General features: G+C 44.9%; 1 protein-coding gene across 3 annotated transcripts in view; it reads right to left on the bottom strand.

The window, feature by feature from the left end:
- The window catches only part of CCSER2 (coiled-coil serine rich protein 2), a 91,142-nt gene that overhangs the window by 34,034 nt on the left and 45,101 nt on the right, over positions 1–12,007 (bottom strand). For all 3 annotated transcript variants that reach the window (XM_070752057.1, XM_070752059.1, XM_070752058.1), the window contains exons 6-7: positions 11,668–11,857; positions 1,675–1,758 (exon numbers count right to left, since the gene is read on the bottom strand). In XM_070752057.1, the coding sequence (XP_070608158.1) occupies positions 1,675–1,758; positions 11,668–11,857 (274 nt within the window). The remainder of the gene's footprint in view (positions 1–1,674; positions 1,759–11,667; positions 11,858–12,007) is intronic.

The raw sequence follows: 12,007 nt of genomic DNA on the forward strand, positions 1-12,007 counted from the left end.
TGTAGGTGAGGTCTCCAGAACTAAGCACAGTATTATTCCAAATGTGGTCTCACCAGCGCTCTATATAGCGGGATCACAATATCCCTCTTCCTGCTTGTTATACCTTTAGCTATGCAGCCAAGCAACCTACTTGCTTTTCCTACTGACTGCTCACCCATTTTGAGACTGTCAGAAATCACTACCCCTAAATCCACATTAACACATTATACACATTAAATATGATCATTTACACTGCACATCCAAATATGTAGGAAGTGTAACTCAATTTATTTTGAAAAACTGGATTATGTAATACATTCCAAAATGGAATATTTCATACATAAGGGACTACTTATGTATAATATCATTACATCATAGCTCAGACATTTACATTTTTATTATTAATTAAATAATTGGACATTTTCCCTACTCAGGGCTATTAAATTACTTGTTTGTGAAGGGTTTTTTATATTCATGTTTTAATCTAATTTTTAAATGCCTTCTGGTGTTTTTATTTCTTCCCCTTTCACATGTTTGGAAGTATCCATTTAGAGAGCCCTGTTCTATTATACATTGTCCGGTTTTTAAATAAGTTTGTATGCCCATTTATTTTAATTAGCTTCTGTTCCTGGAAACATAGAAACATAGAAGATTGACAGCAGAAAAAGATCTCATGGTCCATCTAGTCTGCCCTTGTACTATTTCCTGTATTTTATCTTAGGATGGACATATGTTTATCCCAGGCATGTTTAAATTCAGTTACTGTGGATTTGCCCACTACGTCTGCTGGAAGTTTGTTCCAGGGATCTACTACTCTTTCAGTAAAATAATATTTTATGATGTTGCTTCTGACCTTTCCCCCAACTAACCTCAGATTGTGCCCCCTTGTTCTTGTGTACAATTTCCTTCCCTCCAGAAACTTATTTAACCCTTTAACATATTTAAATGTTTCAATCATGTCCCCCCTTTTCCTTTTGTCTTCCAGACTATACAGATTGAGTTCATGAAGTCTTTCCTGATAAGTTTTATGCTTCAGACCTTCCACCATTCTTGTAGCCCGTCTTTGGACCCGTTCAATTCCGTCAATATCTTTTTGTAGGTGAGGTCTCCAGAACTGAGCACGGTATTCCAAATGTGGTCTCACCAGCGCTCTATATAGTGGGATCACAATCTCTCTCTTCCTGCTTGTTATACCTCTAGCTATGCAGCCAAGCATCCTACTTGCTTTTCCTACTGCCCGACCACACGGTTCACCCATTTTGAGACTGTCAGAAATCACTACCCCTAAATCCTTTTCTTCTGAAGTTTTTGCTAACACAGAACTGCCAATGCAATACTCAGATTGAGGATTCCCCAAGTGCATTATTTTACATATGGAAATATTAAACTGCAGTTTCCATTGCTTTGACCATTTATTCTATATTACTTCCTTTAATCCTACGTCTCTACACAGCTCCTTTTAAAATAGTTTTATTTTAAGTGCTTAATCTATTTTGGGGACTTAAGATGATAGTACAAGCATCCCAACGCTGAGAAAGACATGCTGCTTGGGATTATTTAAAAGACATATAAATAGTTTAGAACAGATACTAGACTCTCTCTATATCTGTGATCTGTCTGGTGTGATTTTCCTAACAGAATCAAACATCTTCAATATCCTGGGCGATTCCACTCTATGGTCTCATCTCCAATTACCTTATACAGTGGTTCAGGTTCCAGCTCTTCTGCACTCGATGGCCCTGGGAGTGTGATGTTTTGTAGTGACGTGTTTTCATCATTCTGCAATAGAGCAACATTTTTGGGTTGTTTTCAGCATCTAACTCTTACGAAGATATCCAGATTTTGGAAATTAAGGCTTAAATTTTTTTAAACCCTAGTTGAACAATCTACCATAAACAAAAGGAAGGGGAGCAAGTGGATACTTCCATGAAGAATGACCCAGGGATTCCATTTTTTTCAATTAAAATCAGTAAACCTTTATCGGTTGCCTTCTTTCCCCAGCGCTGGGTGAGATCATCCAGGGGCATGGGGTGAGGTATCATCAGTATGCGGATGATACCCAGTTATACATCTGTACCCCATGTCCAGTCAACGAAGCAGTGGAAGTGATGTGCCGGTGCCTGGAGGCTGTTGGGGTCTGGATGGGTGTCAACAGACTCAAACTCAACCCGGATAAGACGGAGTGGCTGTGGGTCCTGCCTCCCAAGGACAATTCTATATGTCCATCCATAACCCTGGATGGGGGGAATTATTGACCCCCTCAGAGAGGGTCCACAACTTGGGCGTCCTCCTCGATCCACAGCTCACATTAGAGAAACATCTTTCAGCTGTGACGAGGGGGGCGTTTGCCCAGGTTCGCCTGGTGCACCAGTTGCGGCCCTATCTAGACCAGGACTCACTACTCACAGTCACTCATGCCCTCATCACCTTGAGGTTCGACTACTGTAATGCTCTCTACATGGGGCTACCTTTGAAGAGTGTTCGGAAACTTCAGATCGTGCAGAATGCAGCTGCGAGAGCAATCATGGGATTTTCCAAATACGCCCATGTTACACCAACACTCCACAGTCTGCATTGGTTGCCGATCAATTTCCGGTCACAATTCAAAGTGTTGGTTATGACCTATAAAGCCCTTCATGGCACCGGACCAGAATATCTCCGGGACCGCCTTCTGCCGCACGAATCCCAGTCTTCGGAGAGGGGCGGCAAACAAATCTAATAAATACAAATACAAATTCTCCCATGAGAGACAGATGTAATGGAATGGAATAGAATTATTTATTGGCCAGGTGTGATTGGGCACACTAGAAATTTCTCTTTGGTGCATGTACATATGCACAGTGTACATAAAGAAAACATAAAACATATCCATTAAAAATCATAAGATACAACACTTAGTGATAGTCATAGCATACTAATGAGCAATCAAACCAGGAAACAATAAAACAATATATAGTGGTACCTCGTGATACGAACATCTCGAATTGCGAACCCGGGGTTCAGAAATTTTTTGCCTCTTGTTACAAACTTCTTCCGGCTTACGAACCCACCGCAGATCGCAAAATGGCGCTCTGCTGGGTGGCGGCGCCCGGCTGTCACCTTCTGAAACAGCCGGGGGGCTTCTCGGCGTTCTCCCGAACCCCGAACCCGGAAGTTCGGCAAAAGTTCGGGTTCGGGTAGCCGCCAAGAAGCGCCCGGCTGTTTCAGAAGGTTACAGCTAGGTGGCGGCGCCCGGCGGAGCACCGTTTTTACAATCAGCAGTGGCGTTTTCGGCCGATCTGGAGGCTGAAACGGAGGTGGGGAATCCCAATAGGGAATTCCATGGGTGGAGCTTTGACGTCACGAAGACCAGCGCTCTTCTCTCGGGGTGGGGAGAACAGAGCTCCAAGCGCTGTCTTTAAGCTCCGTGCAAGGCAGCCACCGGCGCTTCCGGCAATCTTCGGCCCGGTCAAAGTCGTGGCGGCGGGGGTTCTCAGGCTGTTTTGGGGTATGTGTGCGTGATCCCCTTCTATGACTTTTAGCAACACAATGGTTGGAGGGGGTGGAGATTCTATTTCTGCCCATTTTTAACATGTACACAGATAAGGCAAAAGGCAAAGGGGACGGCAGAAACGGAATGGTTAATGTTCAGTTAGCAGTGAATTTGAGTTTGAGCAGAGGATGGGTTGGGGTCTGATCCATATCACGAGCGTTGGGATACAATTTAGTGACTGAACAACAACAACACACAAACATTCTAAACAGAGCTTTTTCTTAAAAAAAAGGAAAGGAAATATCCTCAGCGTTGCATTGTATTGTATTGTATTTCTTAGATTTGTATGCCGCCCCAGGGGAAGAGCCTTCTATGTGGCGGCTCCGGCCCTCTGGAATCAACTCCCCCCAGAGATTAGAACTGCCCCCACCCTCCTTGTCTTTTGTAAATTGCTTAAGACGCACCTATACCGCAAGGCATGGGGGAATTGAAACATTTCCCCCAGGCTTATATAGTTTTATGTATGGTACGCTTGTGTTGTATGGTTTTATATAACGGGTTTTTAGATATCTTGTTTTAAATATTAGATTTATTTACTGTATATTGTTTATTTGTATGACGTCCCCTCTCCGAAGAGCGTTATCCCAAGGGAGGAAAATGCCAGGTCGGATCTGGAACAAGGTACTTGTCTTTCAGGGTCTATAAAAAGCAGCCCTTGAAGTCACTTCCTACTAAAAGGTTGTTGGCCGTGAGTAGACCGATCAGGTCTTAGTTCAGAGGTCTGGAGAATTCTGGGAGTTGAAGTCCACAGGTCTTAAAGTTGCCAAGTTTGGGGATCCCTCTCTTAGCCCAATAAGCCAAGGTGGAGGAAATATTTTCCTCCAACCTTTATTCTTTTTTCTTTTATAACAAGAGAATATCAGCTTCTCAATCTGTACGAAAAACAAGATGAGACAATTGGGTTTTTAAAAAGGATAGGTTTAAAACCACCCCATATTGCAGAGGTCTTCAAACTTGGCATCTTTCAGACTTGTGGACTTCAACTCCCAGAATTCTCCAGGCAGCTTACTGTAATTCAACTCAATTCAATTTACTAGATTTGTATGCCGCCCCTCTCCGAAGACTCGGGGCGGCTCACAACAATAATAAAAACAATATTCCAGTGAAAACAAATCTAATATTAAAAAGCACATAAAACCCTATCATATTTTTAAAAGCAAACAACATATACATACCCAAACATAAATATAAAAAAGCCTGAGGGAAAGGTGTCTCAACTCCCCCATGTCTGGCGGTATAGATGGGTCTTGAGTAATTTACGAAAGACAAGGAGTGTGGGGGCAGTTCTAATCTCCGGGGGGAGTTGATTCCAGAGGGCTGGGGCTGCCACAGAGAAGGCTCTTCCCCTGGGGCCCGCCAAAAGACATTGTTTGGTTGACGGGACCCAGAGAAGGCCAACTCTGTGGGACCTTATCGGTCGCTGGGATTCGTGCGGTAGAGGTACTCTGGTCCAATGCCATGCAGAGCTTTAAAGGTCATAACCAACCCTTTGAATTGTGACCGGAAACTTATCGGCAGCCAATGCAGGCCACGGACTTTTGCAGAAACGTGGGCGAATCTACGAAGCCCCACGATGGCTCTCGCGGCCGCGTTCTGCACGATCTGAAGTTTCCGAACACTTTTCAGAGGTAGCCCCATGTAAATACCTGTGGTATTGACAGCAACCCAATTTTACTGACTATTTTTCCTCTATCCGATCGGATCTATACCTCTTTGTCTATTTTCTACAATAACTCGAAAAAGCAGTCTTGGAGTGGCATTTGGGAACAAAAACACTGACCTTTGGTATTCAAACAGATTGCGTCACTGTTGACATCACAACAGGCCACATTCCTCTCCTGGCTGGGACTACAATGTGAGTCATGAATGGGTTTAATAAGTTTTTATGTTCCAACTCCAATTAGCATAATCAGCAAGTGGCAACATTAGCACTGGAGGAACCCAGCGGATTTATATTGCTATGATACTTTAATCCTCTTTTCCCAGGCCAAAAGCATTTGTGACTGCGAGGAGCCAAAATGAGCCCCTTACGGCTCCCTGTCACGGCTACTTTGCAAAGAGAAGACAGTCAGACTGCCTTGCTTTAGATCAGAGCTGTTCAAACATAGCAAGTTTAACACCTGGGGACTTAGAAACATAGAAACATAGAAGACTGACGGCAGAAAAAGACCTCATGGTCCATCTAGTCTGCCCTTATACTATTTTCTGTATTTTATCTTAGGATGGATATATGTTTATCCCAGGCATGTTTAAATTCAGTCACTGTGGATTTACCAACCACGTCTGCTGGAAGTTTGTTCCAAGGATCTACTACTCTTTCAGTAAAATAATATTTGTTGCCTTTGATCTTTCCCCCAACTAACTTCAGATTGTGTCCCCTCGTTCTTGTGTTCACTTTCCTATTAAAAACACTTCCCTCCTGAACCTTATTTAACCCTTAACATATTTAAATGTTTCGATCATGTCCCCCCTTTTCCTTCTGTCCTTTAGACTATACAGATTGAGTTCATCATTAAGTCTTTCGTGATACGTTTTATGCTTAAGACCTTCCACCATTCTTGTAGCCCGTCTCAACTTATTTATTGGATTTGTATGCCGCCCCTCTCCGCAGACTCGGGGCGGCTAACAACAATGATAAAAAAACAGCATGTAACAATCCAATTAATAAAACAACTAAAAACTCTTATTATAAAACCAAACATACACACAAACATACCATGCATCACTTGTAATGGCCTAGGGGGAAGGAATATCTTAACTCCCCCATGCCTGGCAATAAAGGTGGGTCTTGAGTAATTTGCGAAAGACAAGGACGGTGGGGGCCGTTCTAATCTCTGGGGGGAGTTGATTCCAGAGGGCCGGGGCCGCCACACAGAAGGCTCTTCCCCTGGAGCCCGCCAAATGACATTGTTTGGTCGACGGGACCCGGAGAAGGCCAACTCTGTGGGACCTCATCGGCCGCTTAACTTCCCAAATTCCCCAGGCAGCTGAATCTCAAGCAGAACAGAATTATTATTTTTTTAATGTTAATAAATTAAAAATGCTTGTTATTCAAAGTGATGCTCTGGTTGCCAAACCCCCATCCACTGCAACATCCATCAATTGCCAGCATTTGGGAAAAGACATTCCTCAGACATGATGACCTTTTTTTCAACCCTCCACCTTGTAGGAATGTAAATATTTACTGTTACTACAACTATTAGAAGGGAGGGATGTTCAAAACTTTTACAACAAGTTGAAATGCAAACTAAACTATTCAGGGCACAGGGATAGAAACATAGAAACATAGAAGACTGACGGCAGAAAAAGACCTCATGATCCATCTAGTGTGCCCTTATACTATTTTCTGTATTTTATCTTAGGATGGATACCGTATTTTTCGCTCCATAACACGCAGTTTTTTTCCTCCCAAAGTAGGATGAAAAATCAGCCACGTCTTATAGAGCGAAGATGCAGGCAGGGAGGGGGGGGGAGGCGCTGGAGCAGAGGGGGGGGCGGCGATATACTCATCTGGAGACCGCCGCCTCTGTCGCCGCCTCTCCTCTTCCCAACCCCGAAGAGAGCCGTGCCTTTCGGCCTCCGGAAGTGCTGGGCCGGGGGACGCCTCCACCCCGCAGGTTTAGGAGGCGGAGCGGCACCGGAGGAGCGTTGGCGGTTCCGAGCCTTTGGGAAGGCTACGGGAATCGCTTCAGGAGGCGGGGAGGTCTCGAAGACCCAAAACCCAGCTAGTCGCTCGCAGCCGGCCGCCGCCTGTGCAAAGTTTGGCTGCGAACTCGGCTGGCTAGCTGCTGCCTGGCCCCCTCCCTCCCGGAGGAGGGTCTCCCTTCGCACCACCAGCGGCGCTCCCCCCACCAGCCAGCCAGCCAAGCCCCGCGCCCGCCGGAGCCGGCTCCTCGCTCTCCCCCCACCGCCCGCCGCGTTTGCAGGAGGTGGGGAGGGTCGGGCGGCCCGCCAAGGCCAGGAGGAACGCCGCTGCCCCCCCTTCCCTCTCTCCGCCCGCCGCTGCGCCTCCTGCTGAGACCCCTCGGCCCCGCGCGGCGCCTGTCAGAGGAAGCTGCCCTGTCCCGGCCAGGATCCGGGAGCGAGGTCGTCGGGGTTTGTGGGGCCCTAAACCGCCCACAGCAGAAAAACAGAAAAAATAAGGGAGAAAGAAAGAGAGAGAAAGGAAGAGGAGAGATAGAAAGGGGGAGAGACAAAGAGGGAGAGATAGAGAAGGAGAGAGAGAAAGAGAGAGATACAAAGAGAGTGAGTGAGAGAAGGAGAGATAAGAGAGAGAAAGAAAGAGGGACAGAGAGAAAGAAAGAGAGGGACAGAGAGAAAGAGAGGGACAGAGAGAAAAAAAGAGGGACAGAGAGAAAGAGAGGGACAGAGAGAAAGAAAGAGAGGGACAGAGAGAAAAAAAGAGGGACAGAGAGAAAGAAAGAGAGGGACAGAGAGAAAGAAAGAGAGGGACAGAGAGAAAGAAAGAGAGGGACAGAGAGAAAGAAAGAGGGACAGAGAGAAAGAAAGAAGAACAGAGAGAAAGAAATAGAGGGACAGAGAAAGGGAGAGGAGAGATAGAAAGGGGGAGAGAGAAAGAGGGAGAGATAGAGAAGGAGAGAGAGAAAGAGAGAGATACAAAGAGAGTGAGTGAGAGAAGGAGAGAGAAGAGAGAGAAAGAAAGAGGGACAGAGAAAGAAAGGGACAGAGAGAAAGAAAGAGAGGGACAGAGAGAAAGAAAGAGGAACAGAGAGAAAGAAAGAGGGACAGAGAGAAAGAAAGAGGGACAGAGAGAAAGAGAGGGACAGAGAGAAAGAAAGAGAGGGACAGAGAGAAAGAAAGAGAGGGACAGAGAGAGAGAAAGAAAGAGGGACAGAGAGAAAGAAAGAGAGGGACAGAGAGAAAGAGAGGGACAGAGAAAGGGAGAGAGAGAAAGAGAAAGAAAGGTAGAGAGAAAGAGGGAGAGATAGAAAGAAAGAGAGAGGGGGGCTTGTTTGTATATTTTCCCAATTCCCCTAGGGCAGTGTTATTGTAATAAATATTTTAGCCTACTTTTTGGCTCAAAATATTTTTTTTCTATTTTCCTCCTCTAAAAACTATGTGCGTCTTATCAGCAGGTGCGTCTTATAGAGCGAAAAATACGGTATATGTTTATCCCAGGCATGTTTAAATTCAGCTACTGTGGATTTACCAACCACGTCTGCTGGAAGTTTGTTCCAAGGATCTACTACTCTTTCAGTAAAATAATATTTTCTCATGTTGCTTTTGATCTTTCCCCCAACTAACTTCAGATTGTGTCCCCTTGTTCTTGTGTTCACTTTCCTATTAAAAACACTTCCCTCCTGGACCTTATTTAACCCTTTAACATATTTAAATGTTTCGATCCTGTCCCCCCTTTTCCTTCTGTCCTCCAGACTATACAGATTGAGGTCATTAAGTCTTTCCTGATACGTTTTATGCTTAAGACCTTCCACCATTCTTGTAGCCCGTCTTTGGACCCGTTCAATTTTGTCAATATCTTTTTGTAGGTGAGGTCTCCAGAACTGAACACAGTATTCCAAATGTGGTCTCACCAGCATTCTATATAGCGGGATCATAATCTCCCTCTCCTTGCTTGTTATACCTCTAACTGTGCAGCCAAGCATCCTACTTGCTTTCCCTACCACCTGACTGCACTGTTCACCCATTTTGAGACTGTCAGAAATCACTGCCCCTAAATCCTTCCTGTATAGTGTATACAGGACCTATATACTGCACAAATCAAAAAGAGGGCTGTGAGATAAAATATTTACAGACCCCACACATCCTGGACACAAACTGCTTCCACTCCTACCCTCAAAACAAGGCTATATAGCACTGCACACCAGAACAACTGAGCACAGGAATATTTTTTTCCCAAACACCATCATTTTGCTAAACAAATAATTCCCTCAACACTGTCAAACAATTTACTAAGTCTGCACTACTATTAATCTTCTCGTAGTTCCTCTCATCCATCTCCTCCCATAAATGACTGTATGACTGTAACTTTGTTGCTTGTATCCTTATAATATATATTGGCTGGTTCCTAATATGATTTGATCGCTTATTTGTACTCGGATTATCATTGTGTTGTACCTTATGAACTTTTCGGGACCCAGGGGAAGAGCCTTCTCTGTGATGGCCTCGGCCCTTTGGAACCAACTCCCCCCAGAGATTAGAATAGCCCCCACCTTCCTCACCTTTCGTAAACTTGTTAAAACCCACCTCTGCCGTCAGCCATGGGGGAACTGAAATATTCTTTCCCCCTAGGCCTTTACAATGTACGCATGGTATGTTTGTATGTATGTTTGGTTTTATAATAAGGGTTTTTTTAGTTGTTTAATATTGGGTTGGATTGTCACATGCTGTTTTTATCATTGTTGTTAGCCGCCTTGAGTCTACGGAGAGGGGCGGCATTCAAATCAAATCAAATCAAATCAATCAATAAATAAATATAAATAAATATAAATATATAAAAATAAATAAATAAATAATGAAATGTACCCTGAGAGCATATGTACTAAGACAAATTTCTTGTGTGTCCAATCACACTTGGCCAATAAAAATTCTATTCTATTCATGATGTCCTTTCTCCCAACCCTCCATCTTACAGGAATGGAAATATTTACTATTACCACTACAGTGATCCCCCGATTATCGCGAGGGTTCCGTTCCAAGACCCCTCGCGATAATCGATAACTCGCGATGTAGCGGCACGGAAGTAAAAACACCATCTGCACATGCGCGCCCTTTTTCCATGGCCGCACATGCGCAGATGGTGGAGTTTGCGTGTGGGCGGCGGGGAAGACCCCTTCGGCCGCCCAACAGCTGATCTGCTCCGCAGCGCGGCAGCAGCGAGGAGCCGAAGATGGGGTCTTCCCGCCGCCCAGGGAAAAGGGAAACCCCAAGATCGCTTGCCGCTTGCCGGTCACCCACTTGCCCGGCCGCTTGCTTGCCGCTTGCCCGTTCGCCCGCCCACCCACCCGCCCGGCTGCTCGCTTGCCGCTTGCCCGTTCGCCCGCCCGCCCGGCTGCTCGCTTGCTGCTTGCCCGTTCGCCCGCCCGCCCGGCTGCTCGCTTGCCCATTCACCCGCCCGCCCGGCCACTCCGCTTGCCCGTTCACCCACCCGCCCGGCTGCTCGCTTGCCGCTCGAGAGCAAGAGGGGGAGAGATAGAGAAAGAGAGAGAAGGAAAGAAAGAGATGAGAGAGGGAGGAAGAGAGTGTGAGAGAGGAAGAAGCAAGATAGAGAAAGAGAGAGAGAAAGAAAGATGAGAAAGGAAGGGAGTGACATCATCGGGTGGAAAAATCGCGATATAGCGATTCGCAATGATCGGGATCGCGAAACTCGGGGGATCACTGTACTACTAGAAGGTAGGGATGTTCAAAACATTTCCAAACCTGAAATGCAAATTAGACTCTTCGGGGCACAGGGATTAAGGTTTTAACACAATATTTTTTTATTGTGCACAACAGTGCTTGTAAACTTGGCACTCTTCCAAATCTTGCTCAAAAAAGCAACATTGCTCAATGACAGCACCCTGTACACCCAAAACAAGAGATTTCCTATTCAAGATACAGTGGTCCCTCGATTTTCGTGGGTTCAAACTTTGCGAAACAGCTATACCACGGTTTTTCAAAAATATAAATTAAAAAATACTTCGCTGTTTTTTTCCCCATACCATGGTTTTTCCCACCCGATACGTCATACGTCATCGCCAAACTTTCGTCCACCTTTAATAAATATTTTTTAATAAACTTTAATAAATAAACATGGTGAGTAATAATCTAAATGGTTGCTAAGGGAATGAGAAATTGCAGTTTAGGGGTTTAAAGTCTTAAGGGAAGGCTTGTGATACTGTTCATAGCCAAAAACAGTGTATTTACTTCCGCATCTCTACTTCGCGGAAATTCGACTTTCGCGGGCGGTCACGGAACGCATCCCCCGCGAAAATCGAGAGAACACTGTACTACAATCTAGGATGTTCGGTTTTATTACCATTTCATCAGCCAACTTCAGCATCTTTAAATATTAAATTGTAAGCCGCCAAAGTCCTTCGGGAGTTGGGCGGCATATAATTTAAATTAAATTAAAAAAAATAAATATTTAGTTTCATAATAGGAAAATAATGACAGGTTTACCTTTTCTCCCCACTAACCTGATGGAGTATTCTTTTCATTTTTAAGAGCTGTGTTTTCACCGCTGTGCACTCCTGAACCATATGCCGAAGGGTCATTTCGTCCAATACCACAGTATTTGCTGGCAAACTTCTCAGCGGTGGATAGAAGCCTGATGCCCCATAGCCTTCGAGATGACTGACAGGGGGAGAATCGACATAGTTGCAACTCCTGAAACCGAGTTTGGAGGATGTTAGTAAAGAGGCTTTGTTTATTAAGTCTCTGCAGGAGAAGTGAACTTCTTTATTGAATTAAGAGCAAGATCTATCTACATGCTCAAGATCAGATGGATGTTCTCTGCTCTGAATTCCAGCCAGAAAA

This window comes from Erythrolamprus reginae, chromosome 5, assembly GCF_031021105.1.
Source record: "Erythrolamprus reginae isolate rEryReg1 chromosome 5, rEryReg1.hap1, whole genome shotgun sequence".
Lineage (NCBI taxonomy): Eukaryota > Metazoa > Chordata > Lepidosauria > Squamata > Dipsadidae > Erythrolamprus > Erythrolamprus reginae.